At 60.5% G+C, this 26,559-nt stretch overlaps 2 protein-coding genes across 24 annotated transcripts in view; both read right to left on the reverse strand.

Moving 5' to 3' along the window:
• The window catches only part of TFDP1 (transcription factor Dp-1), a 36,516-nt gene extending 31,027 nt beyond the window's left edge, over positions 1-5,489 (reverse strand). Inside the window, exons 1-2 of one of the 4 annotated variants that reach the window (XM_051841995.2) lie at positions 5,408-5,489; positions 4,355-4,427 (exon numbers count right to left, since the gene is read on the reverse strand). In XM_051841995.2, the coding sequence (XP_051697955.1) occupies positions 4,355-4,366 (12 nt within the window). In that variant the 5' untranslated portion in view covers positions 4,367-4,427; positions 5,408-5,489. The other 3 variants (XM_051841994.2, XM_051841996.2, XM_051841997.2) reach the window with 3 other exon arrangements.
• Positions 5,490-13,931: 8,442 nt separating this feature from the next.
• TMCO3 (transmembrane and coiled-coil domains 3) overlaps positions 13,932-26,559 on the reverse strand; it is a 51,733-nt gene continuing 39,105 nt past the window's right edge. For 12 of the 20 annotated variants that reach the window (XR_011378690.1, XM_070048543.1, XM_070048534.1 and 9 more), the window contains 4 exons: positions 24,330-24,409; positions 23,729-23,878; positions 18,787-18,886; positions 13,932-14,208 (listed from right to left, as the gene is read on the reverse strand). Coding sequence is in view for 18 of the 20 variants with exons in the window: in XM_070048543.1 (XP_069904644.1) it covers positions 14,141-14,208; positions 18,787-18,886; positions 23,729-23,878; positions 24,330-24,409 (398 nt within the window). In the remaining 2 variants the exon portion in view is untranslated. Of the gene's footprint in view, positions 14,209-18,730; positions 18,887-20,196; positions 20,742-23,728; positions 23,879-24,329; positions 24,410-26,559 lie in introns of those variants that run through there. The other 8 variants (XM_070048550.1, XM_070048542.1, XM_070048540.1 and 5 more) reach the window with 4 other exon arrangements.

Below are 26,559 nucleotides of genomic sequence, written 5' to 3' on the forward strand. Positions count from 1 at the left end.
CGTGGGCACCAGTTCGAGTTCTGGCTGCTCCCCTTCCAATCCAGCTCCCTGCTAATGCACCTGGGAAAGCAGCAGAAGATGGACCAAGTGCTTGAGCCCCTGTATCCATGTGGGAGACTAAGAAAAAACTCCTGGCTCTTGGCTCTGGCCTGGCCCTGGCTGTGGCAGCCAGCTAGGGAATGAACCAGCAGATGAAAGATCTCTCTGTAACTCTTTCAAATAAATGAATAACTCTTTAAAAAAAAAAAAAAACGTTATGGGGAAACACTTCTAATTAAGCTGTGGTTTTTCTAATTTTTAATATCGGCTCAGTTTCTCCAAGCTCACCCATGTAGAATGCTCAATTCAGGAGCCAGTGATGTGGTGCAGTGAGTAAAGCCACTGCCCGAGACACCAGCATCCTGCATGGGCGCAGGTTCCTGTCTCGGCCCATCCAGCTCCCTGCTAATGGCCGGACAGCAGTGGAAGATGACCCATATATTTGGGCTCCTGCACCCATGTGGGAGACCCACACAAGAGCTCCTCGCTCCTGGCTTTGGACTGGCCCAGCTCTGGCCATTGCAGCCAATTGGGGCTTGAACCAGCAGATGGAAGACCTTTCTCTCTCTCTCTGTAAACTCTGCCATTCAAATAAATAAATAAATCTTTTTTACAAAAATAAAGAAAAAGAAAACACGAATTCTGCAACATGAAAAGCTGTCTAAGAACAAGCGCCCTGGGAGACTTCTCCCACGCTGAGCCCAGCAGCTGACCTCACTGCCCCGCACCTCACACACAAAGCCCTCTCCTCTAAGGCTGGGATCATGAATTGGCATTTGTCTCCGGAACTCACCTCCTCCAAGCCTGAAGGGGGCGGTCCCTGCTCCCCAGCAGTCGCAGGCAGGGACCCAGGCCTCAGCAGAGAACCCGGCTGCGTCTCTCGGGTCTCCAGCTTCCAACATCACTATGGAGGGATTGTCCCGTAAACTCCCGGGGCGGAAACCGGCATCACAAAGCGGCCTCCAGAAATGAGACACGGGTGCTGAGAGGGACCCACATAGTCCGGCTCTGCCCTGGGCCAGCATCATCCCCCAGCATCCACCGGGGTTGGTTCCAGGGCCCCAGTGGAGCTCAAAACCCACAATGCCCAAGTCCCGGCTGTAAGAGCTGTGGAGAACTTGCAAAGGCGCCCACAGGCCCTCCAGGTACAGAGAATCTAATACAATGTAAACGCCCTGGGAGGGCGCTCCTCATATTGTATTGTTTAGGAAGTAACAATGGGGAAACCTGTACCTGTTCAGTTCTGATACAATGTCTTCCGAACTCTTCCCACCCGCAGAGGACTCCAAACCCGCAGAGCCTGCAGACCGCTGGACAGATGGCTCTCAGCGCACAGCATGGCTTTGTTGGGGCACACACAGGCTGAGGGGTGGGGCAGCACCCTGACACAGCCCCACAATGCACATTCACGTGTATCCTCCCTCTCCACCTGCAGACTTTCCTGAGGCCAGCCGAGTGCTGAGAACACAGCCTCGCCAGAGGGGCAGCAGGGAGGGAGGCCCATGCCTGGCCCCTCCAAGGGCTCACTCCTCCGGGGGCAGGAAGCATGGGCTGTGACCTCCAGAGAGAGCCCTCACCTTTCCCTGCCACGGCCCCACCCAAGGCCCCTCCCGGGCCAGGTGCCTCCGCTGCTCCCAGCCCCTCTGCAGTGTGCTCTGGGGAACGGTCCAAGCACCTGCTGCCCCCCTGGTGAGCAGCTGGGCAGACCCTTTAGGGTGACAGCTTGGGAACTTGCTCAGGCCGCGTGGACCCCCAGCGTGAACACAGAGGAAAGGAAGGGCTGACCCAGGCCCCTGCTGTCACTACGCAGGCTTGGGAATGAACGGTTCCCCTAACATGGAAATTCCTGCCCCAAATGCCCATAGCAGAAGGCGACTCCCTCCTGTTCAATTTCTGGGGCGAAATGAGACTCGGGTCTCCGTCACTTCACTGTGGGGGCTGCTGTGTCTCTCTTCCAAGTCCCCCTCCACACAGGGCACCTCCCTGGGACATGTGTCAGTGCTACTCCATAAATGAATGTCAGAGGCAAAACCCAGGGAGGCAGGGCCCAGCACAGACACGGCGCCTCACAGGAAGGGACGCGTCCCTGACACCCTCCCTCCCCTCCCTGCACCCCCGCACCCATTTCCCTTGCATTCTCAGAGCCACAAGGATCTCCAAGCACCGGAATCGCTCCACAACGCGACAGCCCAGGGAGCGGCCTGCTTAACTGCACCTGGGTGAGGGGCACACAGACAGCTCACAAGAGAAGTACCCTGATGCGGGTACCTGCAACCGTCACACACAGGGCTGTGTGCAGACACGGCTGGGAGTCACAGAGCTCCGTGTTTATTACAAGACAACGGCAAGGTTTTCACCAGATTCCTTTCACATAGGCACGTATTTGTATTTAAGAACCAGAAAAGAGGGCACAAGATGCATACCCACGAGAGAAGAGACAGGTCGAGTGCCATCTGCCCAGTCCTGTGCCAGCCCCTCAGGCAGCCCTGCAGGTGCCAAGTGCATCTCCTTCCTGTCGGCCCTGATGTACCCGTCACCCCGGAGCAGCCACCACAGGCTGTGGCCAGCACGCACCCTCCCGGCCCACGGGCCCAGAAAGGGCTCACAGGATGACGAGGACGAACAGAGACCATCGTTCCTCACACACACCCCAGAGGCCACACAGAGGCCTGTGCGATCAGAAGCTGCTCATGACCGCAGAAATCACCGCATGAGATGAGCAGGGGGCACCAAAAACTAGCTTAGGGGCCCCCAGCGGGCTCTGGGCCCCTCAATTCACACCAGAGGGCCCACTCTGCAACAACCTCATCAGGCAACCTGTGCACAACACAGCCACTGGCCCCCCACGGGCCCTCACCCTTGCTGGTCGCCCATCCACCCTCCAGCATCACCTGCCCACAGCCTCCATTTCCAGCTTGTCCCCGACACCCTGACTTCTTGTCTGCAGAACACGGAGGCCACCCTGCCATTCTGCCCTGCCAGCTGCATCTCAGCCCGTGAGACCCTGCCACCGCCTAAGAGCACGTGGATGACAAGAAAGCAGCGTCACCAGCCACGGGACCAGCACAGCCCTTGTCTGTAGAACACGGAGGCCACCTTGCCAGTCTGCCCCACAGCCACTCCTCAGCCCGTGAGACCCTGCCACCTCCCAACAGCACACACTCCGAGTCCTTCAAATGCAACGATGACCAGCTAGGGGGCCAGCACAGCCCGTGCCCTGGCCCGGCGACCTTGCTGGGGTGGCGGGGTCCCCCTCCTCCAGCACCTGTCTGTCCTTCCCTCCCACGCCTCTCTCCGTGCCACACAGACGGTGCCAGCCACACCAACGTGGAACCACAAAGGGCTTCGAAGATGACATCAGTGAGTATCTAAGCATTTAAAGAGACGAGAGCAAACTGGTCCAGAAACCAGAAGCATGCGGCTGGGCATGGGTCTGGCACCACCCTTTCTGGGCAACTGTGGGAGTCCAGCTGCTTCGGGGCACCTGCCACATGTTGGCACCTCCAGGAGTGATGGCACCAACCAAATGACAGCAGTTTTAAAATGAACATCAAACCAAAACCCTGCACACAGCGCCCGGAGGGCTGCGCGCCTCCCTGCGCAGGCCTGCATCCGAGGACAGGGAGCCCCTGACCGGCACAGACAGAGGACGCGGCTCAGGAAGTTCGGGAAATCTGAGCTGACAGAAGGCGCTCCAAAGCCACCCAACCTGCAGTCGCGCACAGAGGCAGCAGGACCAGCCTGCTTCCAGCTCTATGCAGGAGACGAGCACGCAGCCCGTCTGCACCAGTGTGCAAAGACCCCGCGTTTCAGGGAATCTGACGGCATGATGGGAAACTCAGTTCATTCTTGGACCTAAGAGCCTATTTCTCCACCCAACTTTAAAAAGTTACCGAGAAGGGGATGGTATTGTGGCACGCAGAGGGTTCAGTGGGCACCTGCAATGCCAGCATCCCATAGGAGCACCAGTTCAAGTCCCGGCTGCTCTGCTTCTGCTCCAGCTTCCTGCTAATGCGCCTGGGAGGGCAGAAGATGGCCCAACTGCCTGGGCCTCTGTCATCAGGCTGGGAGACCCAGATGAAACTGTTGGCTTTGGCCCGACCCAGATGTGGCTATGTGGCCATATGGCCATCTGGGGAGTGAACCGGCTAATGGAAGCTCTCCCTCTGTCTCTCACCCTTCCAAATAAACAAACCAACCTCTCTTAAAAAGCCAGGAAATACTAATAACTCAGGTTTTGCCCCTCTGACAAAGGCACAAACAGGAGGGGCTGGTGCCAGGCACAGGTGTTTGAGCATTAAGCAAAGGTACTCACATCTTTTGCCATGTTACCAGGTCCAGGAAACCAATGCTATCAACATTCACTCTCCAAGGAAGAAAAGACTTTTCTGGTTAAAAAAAAAAAAAAGAGAGAGAAAAAAGAAAAATGAGCAAGGATGAAAAACTAAGTTTACAAGATGTCCCACTTTAAAGGAGACGTCTCCCCCGCCTGCACGAGGGCCTGGCGGCTGAGATTTCTCGCTAGAGCCTGGACGCAAGGCTCTCGCAGCGCTCGCCACCCTCAGACCCCGCGAGCAGCCCGGAACCCCCCCGCCCCGCGCACCCCAAATGGCCGGTCCGGAGGCGAGACCGCGGTGAGCCCGGGGCGCGCTGCCCGCCTCCGCAGGGTGGGCTTGGGTCCCCCACTTAGGCGCACACGACCACCCAACAGGGCACAGCCCAAACGTGCAAGTTCCCAGGTCTTCCCCCGGACCCTCCAGGGGCTGCGCGCCGGGCTGCTCGGCCGCCGACCGGTAACTCTGACAGGTGGGCTCTCGGGTCCCCGCCCGCTGCGATCTGTCACTAGGCCGCAGCCACCGCGCGCACTCCAGCCCCGCGGCGCCTCCCGCCCCGCCCCGCGCGGCCCGGCCCCGACCCCGACCCCGACCCCCAAGGCGCGGGCGCGGCCATCGGCCCCGGAGGCCAGGCCCCGTACCCCCGCCCGCCCCGCCCGGTCACCTGGGAGCCCCCGCCCGCAGCAAGGGCGCCTGGCGCGGGGCCCCGGCGCCCAGGAGCGCGCGGGGCCCGGAGGGCGCGGGAGGGCCGGGGCCGCGCGGCGCCCGCACGCGGCGGGGACGCAGCTCGGGGGCCGCCGCCCGCCCGCGCCCCGCGTGGCCCGCGCCCCGCGCTCGCCCGGCCCCGTCGCGCCGGCTCCCACCGCATCCTCCGCCGCCCGCACCTGGCTCGCCCGGTATGGCCGCGCAGTCTGGGGCGCGGGCCGCGCGGGGACACGGCCGCGGGGCGCGGGCGGGCGGCGGGGGCCGGGCGGCGCTCCCGGCCCTGGCGGGGTCCCTGCCCTGGGCCAGCGGCGCCGGGACGCGGGGCTCACCCTGGCCGAGCGTCGGGCCGGCGTGACGTGCGCGCGGCGCGGTGACGTGGGCGGCGGCGGGCCCGCTCCGCGCAGCGCGCCTGCGCGCATTTTCGCGCCTTCGGAGCCCTCCTCCTCCTCGGCGCCCTCCTCCTCCTCCGCCCCTCCTGCTCCCGCTCCTCCCGCCGGCGCTGCCGCCCTGGGGGAGGGGAGGGCCGTGCGCGCGTGTTCGAGCCTGCGCGTGCGCCGGACGGGATGGAGCCAGCCGGCGCTAGGGATGCGCGCGCGGGTCAGAGGGGCCACGTGTGTGCGCGCATGAGTGTGTGTGTGTGTGTGTGTGTGTGTGTGTGTATGCACGGAGCGAGACTGTGGGAGGAGACCCAAGCTGTGTGTGCGCACACAGAGCTGCAAGGGGGCCGGGGTGGGGGGCAGAGCTGGAGGCGAGACATGGGTGTAGGGGGTGGAGAGGAGGCACCTGCAGGGCAGGAGGCCAAGAGCACTTGCTGTGTGCATGGAAAAGGGGGCCAGTTGTGTGCTCGCCTGTGTGCATGGGGCTGGGGCTGCTGTGTACACCAGTGCGTGTGCACAGGGAGGAGAAGGGGTCAGGTGCAAGTGTGCACGTGGAGGAGTAGCAGATGGAGGCAAGCCAAGCGCGAGGGTGCCGCACAGACCAGGGTCCTGGGCGCGTTGGTTTGCATGGATGCAGGGGTGGAGGCAGGCGCTGAGCTGGCGCAGGTGTCTGGGCAGGGAGGGGAGGGGAGGGGAGGTCTCCAGCCCTGCTCCGCATCCCGGCGGCTTCCTCACAGAGTCCCAGCGACTCCACACCTCCTGGGCGCCAGGGCAGGCAGCCTTTCCACGGAGAGTGGAACTGGGCCCTGCCCTGCAGACACAGCTGTCACCTAGGGCTGGCGGCAGGCTGTGGAGGCCGGTCCCGAGCCCAGGCTGCACGGAGTCCCACACAGCCATAACAAGGGCTCTCCCACCCTGCACCCCTCTGCACACCTCCAAGTCCCACCCCATCCACACCCACTGCACCCACTCCTGCCCAGGAGAGCCCCACCCTGGCAGCCTGTCCTCTGTGCCAGCAGTTCGGTTTCTTTGTGGCAGAAACCTTCCTGTCTGGTTAGCACACAGTAGGTCCTTAGAGAAGGTTGATGGGGCTGGGGGGAGCGGTGTTTGGCCCAGGGATGAGGACACTGATCATGTCACCTGAACCCCACAGGGCTTCAAGGCCCAGCTCTGCCTCTGACCCCTAATCTGCACCCTTGGAGGCAGCAGGTGATGGCTCAAGTACCTGGGTCTCTGCCACCACATGGGGGACCTGGATGGAGTTCTTGGTTCCTGGCTTCTGCCTGGCCCAGCCCTGGCTGTTGTGGGCAGACTGAAGATCTCTGTCTCGCACACTCCTTCTCCCTCTGCCTTTCAAAGAGATAAGTAGAATAAGACAGCTCCTGACTCCAGTCGTGGGCGGCAGTGCTGAGAGCCCAGGAGCTGGGTGCCCACCACCCACGTGAGTGCCCTGCTAGGCTGGTGCACAGCCACGTGGGCATCTGGGAGTGAGCCAGGGGTGGGGCAGTCCCTCCCGCTCTCCCTCCGTCCCCCCGCCTCTAAGATCAAAACCCTAAAATCCTCCTGTCCCGGGAAAGCCTGTGTTCCGTGCAGTGGGATCGCGCCGCCGCCCGCCAGTCCCGATTTGCAAGTGTGTCTCCTGCATTCTGTCCTCAAAAGCCGTGCGTGTTCCTCGCTCTTCCTTTCCCTCGCTCTTCCTTTTGTAGGATCTTATTTTTCCCTAAACTCGGGTTAGGGACTCTCAGCAGCAGCGAGCCCCCTCCCAGCCTCGTGGAGCGGCCTGGACAGCAAGCTTCCCGAGCCCACAGGCCGGGGTGACCCACGCTGGACTCCAGGGGCCCCACAGCAGCGGCAGCTCCTCGAGGACACCCAGCCGCCAGGGAGCCTGCCTCTCGCTAACAGTCGGCGGCAGCTCCCTCATTCTGGGTGGCGGGTGCAGATGTCTTACAGGGCCCGGGATGCAGCCTTGAGCAGGCCGACCCCACGCCCTGCGGTGAGCTGACCCCTGGGCACACTGCGTCTCTGAGCCTGGCCGTGCAGGAGGCCTGGTCTCGGCGAGAGCCGTAGTCGCTGTTGAGCCATCCCATCCCAGGGGCTGGTGTCCAGCCCTGGGTGCACACGGGCACCATGCCGGCTGAGGGTGCCGGCCACGGCTCAGAAATGCTGGGCTCTGCGTTTTACCAGACGAAAGTGACAGGCGCTCCTCTCCCACACGCTCTCGGGTCTGCCTGCCCTGCAGGGCTCCCGGCTCCTGAGAGAGTGAGCGAGCGAGGACGTGGGCCAGAAGGCGCGGGCCTGGGCACACTGGAGAGTGCCCACTGCAGCAGGGCTGGGTGAGGTGCCGGCTGGGAGTGACACAGGCCACCCCTGCCAGGGCCGCCAGCACTGTGGACGCTAGGCCCAGCTGGAGCCTCCAATCGGCCCAGCACCCTCCAGTGCCCTCGCTTGGGCCCTGGGGCTTCCACCGGAGAGGTGATTCCTGTCACGCCAGCAGGGAGCAGAGCAGTTTCCCGAGCCAGAGGTGCTGGCTCACTTCACTGGTGCGCTGAGGGTGCATGAGGCCATGCTGAGGACGGGAGGCAGCAGGCGTGGTGGACAGGGAGCTCCTGGTGTGCAGGACGAGCTCCGAGCACCTGTCACGGGGGAGCACCTGGGCCTGGCGCCCACGGGAGAAAGCTCCAGGCGGACCCATGCTGTGCCCGAGGAGGTGCTGAGGACCCCACCCCTCCCTTCTCTCTGGCTCTGCCCTCCCTCCACGGGGGCCCGACCTCCGGGGACAGCACCCTCAGGGGATGCTGGCCACTTGGGGTCAGACGACGGGGAGGTCAGAGGACGGGAGAAGGGGGTGGGGAAGGCCGCCCTGCCCTCTTCCGGCCTGGTCTCCATGCACAGCCCTCAGGTGTGCAGCCTCCTGGGCCTGGGGCGGTGCTGGCTTCCTGCAGGCCCTCGGCCCCCTCTGCTGGGCCCCTGGCTGAAGAGGAAGGGAGTGGCTAAGTGGGTTAGCAGTGAGGCAGTCAGCAGGTGGGGCAGAGGCCAGGGCCTGGGCTCCAGGAAAGCAGAGAGGAGGTGGGAGTGCCCTGTGGGGGCGGGGAAGGAAGATGGCCTGGCAGCTCCTGGGAGAGGCAGGCGCAGCCACGGTGAGGGACGCGCGCGTCTGGGAGGGAAGATGGGCAGTGGGACCCACGTGATTTCACTCAAGTCCAGCTCCTCACACAAACCCACCTACCGCGCCACTCAGGGCGAGCTGCTCGACCCTCCCCTCCAGTTACCTCACCAGTTAGGAAGCCCCCGACCCACGCCAGAGTGCTGGGTTCAGATCCCGACGGCAGGCAGCTTCCTGCTAAGGCATCGGCCCTGCCACCCACGTGGGAAACGGGTTCAGCCCCGGTCCCTGTGGATATTCGGGACTGGCCGAGTGGGTGGCCGCCCCACCCCCGCCTTTGCCTCTCAGATTTAAAACAATGCTCTCCTCTGATACAGAGTGGATTTCCTCCAGACCTGGGTTTGCCCGTCCATGACGAGAACACGAAGGTAACGGTGGGAACATTGACGAGGGTGACTCTCATGAGTGGAACCAGGCCATCGGCTAATCCTGAGGCCTCTCGGCCTGGCTGCTCCTGGCTCATGAACTCATGACTGCCTTGGGCCAGCTGTCCCCGGCCCCGCAGTCCCCAGCTCAGGAAACGAACTCCACTAGCCACAGTGGGGTGCACATGAGTGTCCCCAATGTTCCACGCTGACCCCACAAGAGCCGTGTTAGTGGGCGGGGTCACTGTGGTGACTGGGTCTCAGGATGGAGCTGAAATGGGACTGGGGTCTTTGTCAGAAGCCAGATTCGCCTTTGCCCTTTCCACCACAGACAGCCCAGCAGAAGAACACTGTCCACAAACAGCCAGCGAGTCCCACATGGACACCTGCCAGAACCTCCCGGAACCCTGGGAGTACATGCCTGTGGGTTATCCGCTGCCCACTTACAGTCAGTTTCTCTTTGCTGCAGTCCCAGGTTTCCTAGGAAGTTTAGGGCACAGCAGACTCCAAGGGCTCCTCGTGGGTGCTGAGTGCGTCCTGGGCTCCCTTCTCGTCCTCACGGGTCTGCTGATTGCTCCTCCTGTCACAGAGCTGACCTCGCTGCCTCCCACTGTCCATGTTTGCACTGTACACGGAAGCCCTGGTGCTTGGTGGTACAGACATGAATCCTTTTAAAGATTTATTTATTTATTGACGAGAGCCACAGAGAGACAGAGAGAATCGAGATCTTCCATCCTATGGTTTACTCCCTGGACAGCTGCAACAGCCAGGACTAGGCCAGCAGCCAGGAGCTTCTTCCAGGTCTCCCACGTGGGTGCAGGGGCCCAAGCACATGGGTCTTCTGTTGCTGCTTCCCCAGGCCATTAGCAGGGAGCTGGATCATAAGTAGAACAGCCAGGACTCAAACCAGCACCCACATGGGATGCTGGCGTCACAGGCAGTGGCTTTACCTGCTGTGCCACAACACCAGCTCCATATTTATAATTCTTAAGTCTTCGTGGTGAATTGACCCCTTCTAGAAATTTTTAAAATTTATTTATTTTCATTTTATTTGAAATGTAGAGAGAAAGAAATCTTCCATTCCTCTGTTTCCCCCAGACAGCCACGGTTGAGCCCAGGCCAAAGCCAGGAGACCAGAGCTCAATCTGTATCTGCCACATGACTGGCTGCGATGCAAGGACGTGACCCCAGTGGCTGCTCCCGGGATGCACATCAGCAGGGGGCTGGGCGGAAGTGGAGGGGCTGGGACTTGAACAAGGCACTCGGACATGGAGTGCAGGCGTCCCACGTGCCGACCCCTGACCTGACTCATCTAATATCCTTGTCTCTTGTGACAGTTTCTAACGTTACTTAAAAGGCAGAGAGACAGAGTCAGACAGACACCCCCCCCCATCTGCTGGTTTGTTCCTCAAATGCCCCTAGCAGCCAGGGCTGGGCCAAAGCTGGGAGCCGCATGAGGGGCGGGGACCCAGCTACCGGGACCATCGGTGCTCCCAGGGTGCACGTCAGCAGGAAGCTGGAAGTGGGAATGGAGCTGGAACGTGAACCCCGGCACCTGCCCCGTGGCAGTGTTCGACTTCCAGAACGTTCTGTGAGATCAGCATGGCTGCTCTTGCGTTTTCAGTCACTCTGTGTGCAGTCTCCCCTTCCTCTCTCTTTGAGTCTCTGCATGTCTTAGAGCCGAAGCAGTTCCTTTGTAGACAGCAGTAGTTAGATCCTGGTTTTTAGCCCATTCTGCCAATCTTGTCTTTTGGTGGGTGAATGTATTCCATTTATATATTTTTTATTTTTATCTTTTGAAAGGCAGAGTCACAGGGAGAGAAAGAGAGAGAGAGAGCTTCCATCCGCTGGTTTACTCCTCAGATGGCTTCAACAATCAGGGTTGGGCCGGCCAAAGCCCGTGATGCGAAGGTAGTTCAACGTAAGCTAGTAAGTCAGCGTGACTTGTTAGCACATGCACACACACATGTTCACTGTAGCATTAGTCACGGCAGCTACAGGGTGGAAGGACCCTCAGTGCTCACCAACAGAGCCGTGGACACGGGGGATGGAATCGGACGCGGGCCACAGCACAGAGGAACCCTGAACGCTCTGTGCTAAGTGAGGTCAGACGGGGATGGAGACGCTGTGGGGCTCCGCCGTCGTGACCTGGCGGAGGCGACCCACAGAGACAGAGCCCGGTGGTGGCCGCTCTCCGCTGGGCTCACGCCAAGGTTGCCAAGGGTGAGTGCTGATGGCTGCACAACGTTAGCACCAGACCTGTACACTCCCAGTGCTTACGGTAGCAAATTCTGTTACATGTTTCGTATGACACTGTTCAACAGGACACCAGGAAACATTGTAGAATTTAAATGAGCAACTGTATGGCATGTCAACTATGTATCCATAACGCCATTTTCTAAAAGCTATCAAGGACATTTTGGGGAGGACGGGGGAAACTGTTTCTAATGTCAGGTAAGAAGGGAACTAGGGGCCATCACGGCTGTCCCATTGCAGAGACCCGCTCATTCTTAGAAGCAGCATGGTGATGGGTTTAGGCGCCAAGCATCAGGATAGTGACAGTTTCTTGCAGACGGTTCAGAAGAAGCCCGCATCTGTGTGAGAACGCCTTCAGATGGCACACGAAGAGCGGGGGAAGCGGCGCACTCCTGAGGTGCAAGGGCTCTGGACCTCGAACGTTTCAAAACTGGGCAAATCCTGCTGCTCAGCAACACGCATCAGGAGGTCCAAGCAGCACCCCGGGGGACCCTCTGTGCGGAGCTGGCGCCCCAGATGCCGGCAGCGCCACTACAGCCGAGGCCACACACCACCAGCCAACCAGAGGGACCAATCAGGAGTCCTTTAAATGTTCAGGAGTTCCACAGAAAAGATGTAAAGCGCTGCTTTAAGAAGTGGGGCTGGCGCTGTGGTGCAGCGGGTTAGCACCCTGGCCTGCAGTGCCAGCATCCCATACGGGCACTGGTTGGAGTCTCGGCTGCTCCACTTCTGGTCCAGCTCTCTGCTGTGGCCTGGGAAAGTAGAAGATGGCCCGAGTCCCTGGGCCCCTGCACCCATTTGGGAGACCCAGAAGAAACTCCTGGCTCCTGGCTTTGGATTGGCCCACCTCCAGTCATTGCAGTCATTTGGGGGGTGAACCAGCAAATGGAAGATCTCTGTGTGTGTGTGTGTGTGTGTGTGTGTGTGTCTTTCTTTCTCTGTAACACTGCCTTTCAAATAAATAAATCTTTGGGGGGAAGAAAAACTGCTGATACCCTATACTCACAGAATGGGAGACTCAGTATCGTTATGATGGCTGGTGTAACTAACTAATCGACCTAGAGATTCAACACAATCAAAATCTTGGCACTTTTTTCCAGAAATTGACAACTTGATTTTTTTAAAAAAAGATTTACTTATTTATGTGAGAGGCAGAGTAACAGAGAGAAAGGTCTTTCATCTGCTGGTTCACTCCCCAAATGGCCGCAATGGCCAAAGCTGGGCCGATCCAAAGCCAGGAGCTTCTTCTGGGTCTCCCACGTGGGTGCAGGGGCCCAAGGACTTGGGCCATCTCCCACTGCCATGTGGGATGCTGGTGCCATAGGCAGATGCTTAACCTGCTATGCAAAGCACCGGCCCCGACAACCTGATTTTTTAAAAGGCTATTTTTTTTTTTTTTTGGCAGGCAGAGTGGATAGTGAGAGAGAGAGACAGAGAGAAAGGTCTTCCTTTGCCATTGGTTCACCCTCCAATGGCCGCCGCAGCCAGCGCGCTGCGGCCAGCACACCGCGCTGATCCGATGGCAGGAGCCAGGTACTTATCCTGGTCTCCCATGGGGTGCAGGGCCCAAGCACCTGGGCCATCCTCCACTGCACTCCCTGGCCACAGCAGAGAGCTGGCCTGGAAGAGGGGCAACCGGGACAGAATCCGGCGCCCTGACCGGGACTAGAACCCGGTGTGCCGGCGCCGCAGGCAGGGGATTAGCCTATTGAGCCTCGGCGCCGGCTTAAAAGGCTATTTTTAGAGCTGTTTTAGATGAACAGCAACAATGGGCAGAGTTCCCATTAACCTTGCCCTCCCCATCCTCTCCCCAGCCACCCCAGCATGCCCACCAGAGTGGCACAGTCGTCACAGTGGGGAGCCTGGGTTGCCGCGCCACTGTCACCATCACCAGGAGGCTGTCACTTATGTTAGGCTTGCTCTCGGCTGTCCGTTCTGTGGGTCTGGACAGACAGCAGCAGGCTGGCCCCAGTTGGCGCCGCTCGCATACTGAGGCCCCCTCGGGATGTCACACACACACTATTTAATCTTCTATTTAACACGCCCTGAAGCTCCTGGCGCCTCCCGTGGCTCCACGGCTCCTTTCTCTTCAGCACTGGTGGACCACGGCTTGCTGTCCCTTCACCCACTCAGGACATCCTGGCTGCTCCCACGTCCGGGCACAACCAGGAAGGAGGCCCTGGAAGAGGTTTCCGCGAGGCCCTGAGCCTTCAGCCCACCTGGGCCAATCTGCAGAGCACAGCTGCAGGGCCCTGTGGCGAACATCCAGTGTGTCACCATTCCAAGCTGCCCTCCTAAGTGGCTGCACCACTGGCCCTGCCGCCGGCAGTGAGCGAGGTGGAGCCTGGCCACGCACACCCTCACGCATGCCGGTGTCTCCTGCGGCTGAAGGCTCCCTGCTGGCAGACGGCTGGGAGACTTCACCACCCGGAATCTGGAGAAGGCGCCTGCTCAGGTCTTTTGCTCGTTTTTCAACCAAGCTGCCATTTTCTTACTTAGTTTTTTAAAGTTCTTGGTACATTTCTGACAATGATCCTGCACGAGAAAACCAGAAACACACTGGCAAATTACCTCCTCCACAGTGTGGCTGTGTCCCCCTCGAAACAGCGTCTCTCCCAGAGCAGGAGGCACTGGAGAGCCGGGGGCCCAGAGATGACCTTCAGGATGAACCATTAACGGAAATGAAAGTGCCTTTTTTGTTTTTTTTAAAAAAAGATTTATTTATTTATTTGGAAGTCAGAGTTACAGAGAGGAGAGGCAGAGAGAGAGAGGTCTTCCATCTGATGGTTCACTCCCCAGTTGGCTGTAACAGCCAGAGTTGGGCCAATTTGAAGCCAGGAGCCAGGAGATTCTTCCGGGTCTCCCACGTGGGTGTAGGGACCCAAGGACTTGGGTCATCTTCTACTGCTTTCCCAGGCCATAGCAGAGAGTGGGATTGGAAGTGGAGCAGCCGGGTCTCAAACGGGCACCTGTATGGGATACCGGCACTTCAGGCCAGGGTGTTGACCTGCTGTACCACAGCGCCGGCCCTCAGCTTTTTGGTTTTTAAGATTTATTTATTTGAAAGGCAGGGTTACAGACAGGCAGAGGCAAAGAGAGAGAGAGAGAGAGGTCTTCCAAGTGCTGGCTCATTCCTCAAATGGCCGCAATGGCCAGAGCTGGGCCCATCTGAAGCCAGCAGCCAGGAGCTCCCTCTGGGGTCTCCCACATGGGTGCAGGGGCTCAAGGACTTGGGCCATCTTTTACTGCTTTCCCAGGCCATAGCAGAGAGCTGGATGGAAAGTGGAGCAGCCGGGACTTGAACCGTCATCCTTATGGGATGCTGGCGCTTCAAGTGGTAGCTTTACCCACTATGCCATAGCCCCGGCCCATTTTTATTTTTAAAAAAATATTTATTTATGTACTTGGAAGGCACAGTGACACACACAGAGAAATCTTTTATCAGGTGGTTCACTCCCTGAATGGCCACAACAGCCAGGCCTGGGCCAGGCCAAAACCAGGAGCCAGGAGCTTCATCCGTCTCCTGCGTGGGGGCAGGGGCCCGAGCGCTTGGGCCATCTTCCACTGCCTCCCAGCAGAAGGAACCAAAGCAGAGCATCTGGGACCCTCACCAGCTGCCCTGACATGATACCAGCATTGCACACAGTGACTTGACCCACTGCGCCTCGATGCCAGCCCCTAAGAGTACTTCCTAAAGCCACAAACACCATAAAGCAAAGTGCATTTTTAAAAATTTATTTGACAGGTAGAATTATAGACAAAGAGAGAGAGACAGAGAGAAAGGTCTTCCTACCGTTGGTTCACTCCCCAAATGGCTGCTACAGCCGGCGACGCGCTGATCCGAAGCCAGGAGCCAGGTGCTTCTTCCTGGTCTCCCATGTGGGTACAGGGGCCCAAGCACTTGGGCCATCCTCCACTGCCTTCCCGGGCCCCAGCAGAGAGCTGGACTGGAAGAGGAGCAACCGGGACTAGAACCCGGCACCCATATAGGATGCCGGCACCACAGGTGGAGGATTAACCAAGTGAGCCACGGCGCTGGCCCCGCAAATTGCATTTTAATCAGCTATTCTCACTCAAAGGGCGCTGCTGGAGTCCCTGGGCCTGTGTCCTGAGGCTGGGGGTTGCAGGTCACAGGTGGGCTCCTGTCCCACACTGAATTGGATGCAGCCGCAGCAAGTGTTGAATTCTTTCCTTTATGAAAATCCGTATACTCGGGGCCGGCGCTGCGGCATAACGGGTTAAGACGCCATCTGCAACGCCAGCAGCCCATGTGGGTGCTGGTTCTAGTCCTGGCTGTTCCACTTCCAATCCAGCTCCCGGCCAATGGCCTGGCCAAGCAGCGGAAGACGGGCCAAGTACTTAGGCCCCTGCACCCACGTGGGAGATCTGGGTGAAATTCCTGGCTCCTGGCTTCAGACTGGCCCAGCTCCAGCCATTGTAGCCATTTAGGGAGTAACCCAGCTGTCGGAAAATCTCTCTGTAACTCTCTCAAGTAAATAAATCTTTTAAAAATACATATGCTGATTTATTTTCATTTTTTATTGAAAACGCGCTCACACACACACACAGGATCTTTCATTCCCCAAATGCCCACAACAGCCAGGAACTCCACCCGAGTCTCCGAGCGCGCGGCAGACTCGAGCACTGGGCAGCACGGCCACCTCCCAGGAGGCTGGGGCGGAAGCAGCATGGGGACCCAGCCTTTCGAGGGCTCCCCAAGCCCTCCCAGGTCTGCCAGGCTGGCGATGCTGGTGGGAGTCGCTGCTGCAGCGTCAGCCCCTGCAGACTGCAGGACAGGGGTGTCCTCGCAGCTCCCCGTGGCCCCCGAGCCTTCCCGCCCCAGGAGCGTCTGTGGGCCTAGGCACCACCACTCGCCCTGACCCTGGCACTCCCTCGCAAGCTCAGGGCTTCTTCTGCTGGGTTTGGGGATGTGAACCCCAGCCAGGGGAGACTCCCATGAAGTGGCCGTCCAGTCTCAGGGGCACAGGCCATTCGAGCGGACGCCGGCCACAGGCCGGCGCCACGGGGGGTTGTGCCAGCCAGGCCAGATCAACAGGCAAATGCCCCGGAGCCTTTGCGTGAACCAAGGCACCGGCTGGCGTCGCTCTGCGGGAGAGCAGGTGTGGATGGAGGGGCCTCTGAGACCTGCTGGCCGGGGGCTCCGCCCTGGGCTGTGCCATGGGGCACAGGACGGCTGTGCACCAGGTGCGGAGCCGAGAGGTGCTTTGTCGCGGTGACGCCAGGAGCGCCATCTGCAGTAACTCAAGATGCTGCCCGGGACGACGTTCCCCAGCAGCTCCTTGGGGCTGCACAGACGCAGGAAGTGTGCCATCACAGAGCCGGAAGTGTGCCGTCACAGAGCGGGAAGTGTGCCATCACAGAGCGGGAAGTGTGCCATCACAGAGCCGGAAGTGTGCCGTCACAGAGCGGGAAGTGCGCCGTCACAGAGCGGGAAGTGCGCCGTCACAGAGCGGGAAGTGTGCCCTCACAGAGCGGGAAGTGTGCCGTCACAGAGCCGGAAGTGTGCCCTCACAGAGCGGGAAGTGTGCCCTCACAGAGCGGGAAGTGCGCCGTCACAGAGCGGGAAGTGTGCCCTCACAGAGCGGGAAGTGTGCCGTCACAGAGCGGGAAGTGTGCCCTCACAGAGCGGGAAGTGTGCCGTCACAGAGCCGGAAGTGTGCCGTCACAGAGCGGGAAGTGTGCCCTCACAGAGCGGGAAGTGTGCCCTCACAGAGCGGGAAGTGTGCCGTCACAGAGCCGGAAGTGTGCCGTCACAGAGCGGGAAGTGTGCCCTCACAGAGCGGGAAGTGTGCCCTCACAGAGCGGGAAGTGTGCCCTCACAGAGCCGGAAGTGTGCCGGCACAGAGCGGGAAGTGTGCCCTCACAGAGCCGGAAGTGTGCCGTCACAGAGCGGGAAGTGTGCCGGCACAGAGCGGGAAGTGTGCCCTCACAGAGCCGGAAGTGTGCCGTCACAGAGCGGGAAGTGTGCCCTCACAGAGCGGGAAGTGTGCCCTCACAAAGCGGGAAGTGTGCCGTCATCATGGACCTTCCCAGGTGACACCGAGAGCCCTCAGTCAAGGCTGACTGTCTGCTCAGCGCGAGGCTCTCTGTCCCGTAGTTGCATGAATTGATAAGTTAATTCCAGTCACTGGTCGGTGACTCTGCTTAAACCCAGGCTGCCCAGGGACACTGCAGCCCCTCTCCCCCACGTGCCCTGGGCAGCTGTCACCCCCCGACGCCCAGTGGGGTCAAGGCTGGCCCTGGGTGCAGCCGGGCTGCAGGCCACGAGTGGCTCCGCCCACCATGGGCGCCGCAGGCTTCCCGCTCCAGCGCCCGCCCCCATCACCACGAAGGGACAGCGCCGACCCGGCCCCACACAGCCGAGGCTCCCGGCCGTCTCCACCGTGACAGCATGACGGCGTCCCGTCAAGCAGCAGCCGGTGAGGCTCGGTAAGACCTCGGAGGGCCTGTGAGCGGGGCTGAGCTGGCGCAGCGGGGCTCCCTGTCACGGAGACGCCACAGGAATCAGGCCAGGGAGGCCAGAGTCCTTCAGGTAACCGTGAGATGCAGGGCGCCAAGGGCAGCAGACCCAGGACAGGCATGCGAGACACGGCCAGCACCCGCCGCCGCCTCTGGATGCCTGCCACGCTCTGGGTCGGCCTAACCCCTCCTACCCCTCCCCATGGACAGAGGCCCCTCCTATCCCACCATGGACAGAGACCCCTCCTACCCCCCCACGGACAGAGACTCCCCCACCCCCTCCCCATGGACAGAGACCCCTCCTCCACCCCCCCTGGACAGAGACCCCTCCTACCCCCTCCCCATGGACAGAGACCCCTCCTACCCCCTCCCCATGGACAGAGACCCCTCCTCCACCCCCCATGGACAGAGCCCCTCCTCCACCCCCCCATGGACAGAGCCCCTCCTACCCCCTCCCCTGGACAGAGACCCCTCCTCCACCCCTCCCCGTGGACAGAGACCCCTCTTCCACCCCCACCTCATGGACAGAGATCCCCCTGTCTCCCCACAACCCCGGAGGCTGGGGCCTGGGGAGTTCGCAGCTCTCAGCTACAGGCGGTGAGGACAGGATCAGCACCGTGGCCCCAAGGCAGGCGGCTGCCCTTGGAGGTGCGACTGAGAGGGGCTGAGTGGGAACAGCTGGTTTATATTTTCTTAAGTTTTTTAATATTTTTAATTTATATTTTACAGCAAAAGCCAAATGACAATGGCCAACAAACGGCTGGTGGTGGCCGTCTGAGGGTGGAGCTGAGCCCCTGGCGCAGCCTCCGATGAGTGGCTGCTGCCCGACAGGCCCGCCCCAGCCCAATGTCAGGAGCTGACTCAGCGTTTAAGACCCAAACGTCACGACCCTCATGCGTGGAGCAGTCAATGTGTCCCTGGGGCTCGCCCGACCCCGCCTCAGCCGCGAGAGCTGGGGAGGGGGCGGTGCGGCAGGGCCCTGCCAAGGCCTCGCGTGGGTCAGGATGGAGGGGCAGCGGGACGGGGAGGCCGAGCGCTCTCCCCAGGGAGGTCACGCCAGGTCTTACCTGCGTCACCTGCCAGCGACTGAACTCTCGAAGGGCACAGGTCTCCCGTCACCAAGGGCTCGTGTTCACTGCTCCGCTGCCACGCGTGACAGATTTCGTGCTGTGGGAGGACTTCTTCAGCTAACAGAACCACCAAGTCCCGGCAGGCACAGGGGCAGGAAACCTCCGAGGGCCCGGGCGTCGCACGTGCTGATGGAGACCGGGAGCCCGGCGGGACAGGCCCCAGCACCCTCAGCCACGCGGGAGCAGAGCCCTGCCCCTCCTTCAGCAGCGGGAGGTCTAAGGAGTCCCAGCAGGCACACCTGCAGCGTCTCTGCACTGACGTGCTCCAGTGTGCACCTGCACATGCGTGTGTATGTCTGTGTACACGCATGCCCAACGCCTGCACCGCTGTCCTTCAGGCGGAGCGCTAGGCTCTCACAGCCGTCACCCAGACCCACTGTGAAGTGCCTGCCGCCTAGGACATGGCGAGCCGGTCAGCTCTACCTGTCAGTTAGAGCACACGGATGGGAGACAAAACCCGCACCTGCTCTGGTTTGAACGTGTTCGCCCTCACAACCGCACGGCTTGGAAACTCAGCCCAGACGCAGGGGTGTTGGGAGGGGGTCTCAGGCAGTGGTGTCACTGTGAAGAGGGCTGTGGAGGGCTCCCTCTCCCGCTCCCGCCCGTGGGGCCCAGAGGTCTTGGCTCCGCCCACTGGTGCTGCTTGGACTTCAGCCCAGGAACCTGTATGACTCTCTGGGCCTCAGGTGTTCTGCCAGAGCCGCACACAGGGCAGGACGACCCCGCGGGGAAACCCTGCTGCAGTCGGGCCCTAAAGCACAGCACACAGCACCCACAATACACTTGCTACACATCAGTTAGGATTTAAGCTTTTCAAATGGTACTGCACTAATGCAGAGAAGGGTAAAGTGAAGAATGAATCATCCAAATGAGAAAAGTAGCTGGGTTCTGTGCAGATTAGCTCGGTACAAAAGTTTCATTTAAAAAACAATTTTTCAACAAATTTCATTTATACCCTGATCATAATTGCCCTTTATTAAAAATGTATATTCCTGTGATTCAAAACCACATATGGTTTTAAGTCTGAGGGAGGGAGGGGGAGAGGGAGGGAGGAAGGGGGGAGGGGTGGGAGGGGGCTGGTTCCCTTCCCAGGTGCCCTCAATGGCCTGGGCTGGGATGGACACCAGGACTCAGGAACTCACCCATCCGGTCTCCCACATGGGTGACCGGACCCCAGCTGAGCCCCTCTCATGACCCGGGGTCTGCATTAGCGGGAAGCTGGAGTCAGGAGCCGGAGCTGGGACTGGAACCCAGGCACTCCAACAGGGGACGCAGGCGCCTTAACCACCAAGCCCAGTGCATGCGTCCCAAATAAAATACTTGTAGAGTAACGAACCTAATACAAACTGACATGAAAGTGTTTTATTTAAAATAGCTATAATAAAAGGTAAATAGACATCTGTAAGATAGCCGTCTCAGAAAACAGGATTTCAAGATAAAAGTTCCCAACTCCTTAAATTAAATTCAAAAGGATTAAAATTTCATATCACAGAAATGTTAAATAACAAATACTTAAAAAGTAGGTTATACTTCTAAAGATGTACAATAAATAAAAAAGCAACCTAATTTTTCCTCTTGACCGAAAAAATCAAACTGACGAATTAATAATAAAGTTAATTGCAGTTTCTGAAAAAAGGCGCTTCCAGGCGCAACAGCCCCGGCCACCTGATGCCTCTGCGCCTGCGAAGGAGACGCTGCAGGTGCGGGCCAAGCAGACCGGCTCCAGCACAGCTCTGGCCGTCACAAGGCCCTCCCCAAGTGGGCGTCCACACAGTGCTTCAGAGGCTTGACCGCCGCTCAGGTCGGGGCACGCACTTCAAAATGGCAGCTCTCCACAGCACCGGGGCCAGTAAGAGGCTGAGCGTGGTCACACTCAGGATGAGGAGGTACACCTGCAACAGTGAACACAGACTGTGGTCACTCTGACACCGGCAGGTGCTCTGCACAGGTACACGGCCCTGTGTGGTCACTCTGACACCAGCAGGTGCTCTGCACAGGTACACGGCCCTGTGTGGTCACTCTGACACCGGCAGGTGCTCTGCACAGGTACACGGCCCGGTGTGGTCACTCTGACACCGGCAGGTGCTCTGCACAGGTACACGGCCCTGTGTGGTCACTCTGACACCAGCAGGCACACTGCACAGGTACACGGCTCTGTGTGGTCACTCTGACACCAGCAGGCGCACTGCACAGGTACACGGCCCTGTGTGGTCACTCTGACACCGGCAGGTGCTCTGCACAGGTACACGGCCCTGTGTGGTCACTCTGACACCGGCAGGTGCTCTGCACAGGTACACGGCCCTGTGTGGTCACTCTGACACCGGCAGGTGCTCTGCACAGGTACACGGCCCTGTGTGGTCACTCTGACACCGGCAGGTGCTCTGCACAGGTACACGGCCCTGTGTGGTCACTCTGACACCGGCAGGTGCTCTGCACAGGTACACGGCCCGGTGTGGTCACTCTGACACCGGCAGGTGCTCTGCACAGGTACACGGCCCTGTGTGGTCACTCTGACACCGGCAGGTGCTCTGCACAGGTACACGGCCCTGTGTGGTCACTCTGACACCGGCAGGTGCTCTGCACAGGTACACGGCCCTGTGTGGTCACTCTGACACCAGCAGGTGCACTGCACAGGTACACGGCCCTGTGTGGTCACTCTGACACCAGCAGGTGCTCTGCACAGGTACACGGCTCTGTGTGGTCACTCTGACACGAGCAGGTGCACTGCACAGGTACACGGCTCTGTGTGGTCACTCTGACATCAGCCGATGCACTGCACAGGTACACGGCCCTGTGTGGTCACTCTGACACCAGCAGGCGCACTGCACAGGTACACGGCCCTGTGTGGTCACTCTGACACCGGCAGGCACACTGCACAGATACACGGCTCTGTGTGGTCACTCTGACACCGGCAGGTGCTCTGCACAGGTACACGGCCCTGTGTGGTCACTCTGACACCAGCAGGTGCTCTGCACAGGTACACGGCCCTGTGTGGTCACTCTGACACCAGCAGGTGCACTGCACAGGTACACGGCCCTGTGTGGTCACTCTGACACCAGCAGGCGCTCTGCACAGGTACACGGCCCTGTGTGGTCACTCTGACACCGGCAGGCGCACTGCACAGGTACACGGCCCTGTGTGGTCACTCTGACACCGGCAGGTGCTCTGCACAGGTACACGGCCCTGTGTGGTCACTCTGACACCGGCAGGTGCTCTGCACAGGTACACGGCCCTGTGTGGTCACTCTGACACCGGCAGGTGCTCTGCACAGGTACACGGCTCTGTGTGGTCACTCTGACATCAGCCGATGCACTGCACAGGTACACGGCCCTGTGTGGTCACTCTGACATCAGCAGATGCACTGCACAGGTTCATGGCCCTGTGTGGTCACTCTGACACCAGCAGGCACACTGCACAGGTACACGGCCCTGTGTGGTCACTCTGACACCAGCAGGCACACTGCACAGGTACACGGCCCTGTGTGGTCACTCTGACACCAGCAGGTGCATTGCACAGGTACACGGCCCTGTGTGGTCACTCTGACATGAGCAGGTACACTGCACAGGTACACGGCCCTGTGTGGTCACTCTGACACCAGCAGGTGCATTGCACAGGTACACGGCCCTGTGTGGTCACTCTGACATCAGCAGGCGCACTGCACAGGTACACGGCCCAGTATGGTCACTCTGACATGAGCAGGCACACTGCACAGGTACACGGCCCTGTGTGGTCACTCTGACATCAGCAGGCGCACTGCACAGGTACACGGCCCTGTGTGGTCACTCTGACATCAGCAGGCGCACTGCACAGGTACACGGCCCTGTGTGGTCACTCTGACATGAGCAGGTACACTGCACAGGTACACGGCCCTGTGTGGTCACTCTGACACGAGCAGGTGCACTGCACAGGTACACGGCCCTGTGTGGTCACTCTGACACCAGCAGGCACACTGCACAGGTACACGGCCCTGTGTGGTCACTCTGACACCAGCAGGTGCTCTGCACAGGTACACGGCCCTGTGTGGTCACTCTGACATCAGCAGGCGCACTGCACAGGTACACGGCCCTGTGTGGTCACTCTGACATCAGCAGGCGCACTGCACAGGTACACGGCCCTGTGTGGTCACTCTGACATCAGCAGGCGCACTGCACAGGTACACGGCCCTGTGTGGTCACTCTGACACCAGCAGGCGCACTGCACAGGTACACGGCCCTGTGTGGTCACTCTGACATCAGCAGGCGCACTGCACAGGTACACGGCCCTGTGTGGTCACTCTGACACCAGCAGGTGCTCTGCACAGGTACACGGCCCGGTGTTTTCACGGAGCACGAGGCAGCTCACCCGCAAATCAGATATCCCCCAGGTCTCACCTGAGTACAACCCCTCCTGAGGGGCTTCGTGGGTGCATTGAGATCTATGTTCAGTGAGGTCTGGGGTCAGCTCTGATGAGCCAGGTTCTTCGTCTGCAGGCAGTGCTGGCCTGAGGTCAGCTGATGCACCCAGAAGCCCTTAGCACAGTGCAGCTTCGGGCAGGCCCCATTCCTCTGCTCTCCCACACCGGCAGGGTGGGAGAGAGAACGCTGAACACTCGGGCTTAGTCGCCCTTTGCCGGCGCCCCCTGAACCTGCTGCAAGCAGGCAGCCCACGTGTGTGGTGTACGTTTCCGAAGCCTGAGTCCGTACTTCGCTTATAAATGGGCTCTCCTCACAGAAACGTCAGTGACGTAACAGTGCCCACTGGCATTAACTAGCTTTCCTCCGAAAGATTCCACACGTGGCGCGGCAGCGTGCCTGCCCAGCCTGAACGGGCTGCCGGGTGCTGGGCCTGACTCACAGATCCGGGAAGGGCAGCGCTGTCCGGCCAGATGGTGGACACTCACCTCCCGCGAGATGACGCCTGCTCTCCGCGCTCGGCTCCCCAGGACGAAGGAGAACTCGCTGACCTGGGCCAGCCCCGCGGAGACAATCCACTTGATGTACTGGCTGCTCTTGGGCAGAATCAGAGACAAGACCAGCGCTGCCAAAAGAAACTGCAAGGGAAGTGTGCCCATTACCACGGAAACAGACCCCAGACAACACCAAAACACAGGCACACAGGAAGCCACGGACACTGCACTGACTGAGGAACTGCCGGAGAGGACAAGCAGGCAGAGGGGCCGGCCGAGGGCGTGTCTGGAGAGCCAGAGAAAATTTCTCCCTTCCCAGCTGCTGGTAATTCCCGGAGTAACACCCCCAACTCGGGCCAAAACTGCCCGGACTGACAAACCAATCCCCAGCCTGGCACAGCGCAACCCCGCAGGGGGAATGCGGGCCACCTCCCCTGGCCTGGCGCAGTGTGGCCCCACTGGGGGAACGCGGGCCACCTCCCCTGGCCTGGCGCAGATGAACAGCCTTGGTGCTCCACAGCCTGGACGCTCTCCCGGGCTGGGATTCAGGCCCCACAGGAAGTGCCTGTGCCCACAGGGACGAGGACAACGGTACCTTCATGGCCACCACGGAGAGCGTGAGGAAGGCCAGCACGGCGAGCTCGTAGACCACGAACGTGGGGAAGACGTGCAGCCCTGTTGGGAAGGGAAGGGACGTGTCACTGCCACTGTCACGCCTCCGTTGCACAGCACCACCTGCGGCTCAGGGAGCCTCAGGGCAGAACTCAGCTGAAATCCTCGACACTGTGAGGGGCTGACAAAGGCACAGCGGCTGTGAGGGGCTGACAAAGGCACAGCGGACGTTAGGCAGCTCTGTGGAGCCCTGTGCTTCCCGCAGGGATCTGGGTGACCTGGGCGACCCCTGCCCCAGGCTGCCCCCACAGGCTCTGCCTACCAAGGCCCTGGGGGGCAGCTACTCGGCCAGCCTGGCTGGCTATTATGAAAATGCTGTGCCCGGGGCAAAGGGCCCAAGACGCTGGACAAGCAAGAGCAGCCGCACGACAGAGGCGGCCTGGGTCTCATCAGGATGCCCAGTGGCACCGAGATGCACGCCCAGAGGCTGCGGACCGCCAGCACGCCTCTTCCTTTTCCGTATCACTCACCCATTTTGGAAAATCACAGGATTTTCCCTGGACAATTACCGCCACCCCCACCAGCCCCCCTCCGCAGTGACTCCCCCAGAGGCCTCACCCACCCATCCTAAAACCACAGCTGGGTGCTGGTGGGGCCGCAGAGGCCCTGTCTGGCTAGAGACATGCAGGGACGGGCCCCACTCACTGCTCGCCAGCCACCTGGGCCTCGGCCTGCCTTGCTGCCGCTGGCACCCTCTCCCCGAGGAAGCTGGTCATCCTGGGACGCCAAGGCCACCACAGCTTCCCGCGCACATCCCAGGCCTTTCTGGGTTCCTTCCTCTAGCCCAGTCCCTCTGGGGGGCCATGGCTGCCCCTTCTCAACATTTATTTTCCAAGTCAGCTCCTCAAACTGGCCCTTTCACCCTGGACCCCTGGAGACCCACTGCCTCCCCTCACTGCGCGCCCCAGCAGCTTCCTCATGTCCCCTGGGGGCTGTCGCGCTCTCCGGCTGCCTGCAGGGTCCTGTCCCCGCTCTGTCCCCGTCCCTCCAGGACACGACCCTCTGCAGCACTAGTGTTAGCTGATCTGAGGTCACAGGTAGCTGATCTGAGGTCACAGCGGCTTCCTCGTGTCCTCTGGGGGCTGCTGCGCTCTCCTGCTGCCTGCAGGGTCCTGTCCCCGCTCTGTCCCCGTCCCTCCAGGACGCAACCCTCTGCAGCACCAGTGTTAGGGCTGCTGGTGCTGGGACGCCATCCACACGTAGCTGATCTGAGGTCACAGCGGCTTCCTCGTGTCCCAGGCCTGGCACCGGCAGAGCCTCCCGGGACAGTCTGAGGGCTGCGCTCGGGGACCCCCAGCTGCCTCTCTGGCTGCCACCCACAAGTCACGCCAGGCAGAAATTCCAAACCTCAGAGGCATGCACGAGGGTTGGAACCCAACAAGCTCTGAATGTGGGTCTCTGTTGTCATCGGCACCGGAAGGGCGAACCCCTGCAGAAGGCTGTGGTGGACTTTGCCCAGATCCAGGCACCGCTGCCTGGCAGGGGCGTTCCCATCGGGCTGCAGTGAGGGCTCCACACCAGCAGGGGGCGCACGCTGCTCCCGCTGCACGCCCAGCGGAGCTCTGGGAGGCCAGGCGCACTGTCCAGGGGCAGCGGTATTTTCCGAGCAGGTCTCAGCAGGGGGCCTGAAACACTCGGTGAACAGACGTGGGTCGTCGGGGCTCTGCTGCTGTGGTGACAGCACTGGCCGCGCAGGCGGTGTGGCAGGTCAGCCAGCAGTGGCCGCCTGTGAAGTGGCCGGCTGTGAGGGCCCCCAGCAGTCGGCCTGCCCTGTGAGGCTCAGAAGCGGGCCCCGGCTTCTCCTCTGCTGACGCTGTCACCTCCACTGAGAATCCGTGGCTGCAAGGAGCTGCCCCCACCCGTGGGCTCAGTGAGACCCCGGCTCCCACAGCTCCTGCACACACGTGCTGGCTCACGACAGACTGGTCTCACCTCAGCCCTCAGGGACCGGCCTCTGCTGCTCCAGCTCCTCTGCCTGCCTGGGCTAACTGTGGAGCACCCGTGGCAGACCACCCACGGCAGGGCTGGTCTTCTATCCGGAACTTTCTCCACGTTAGCATCAGGCAGCTCCCCTGTCTCGCCAGGCATGTGTTCCCTGCGGCTCTGATCCTTGGCACCTGGCGGGAGGGGCTGAGTGCGGCCCAGCCCGGCTC

The sequence above is a fragment of the Oryctolagus cuniculus genome, chromosome 9 (assembly GCF_964237555.1).
Source record: "Oryctolagus cuniculus chromosome 9, mOryCun1.1, whole genome shotgun sequence".
Classification (NCBI taxonomy): domain Eukaryota; kingdom Metazoa; phylum Chordata; class Mammalia; order Lagomorpha; family Leporidae; genus Oryctolagus; species Oryctolagus cuniculus.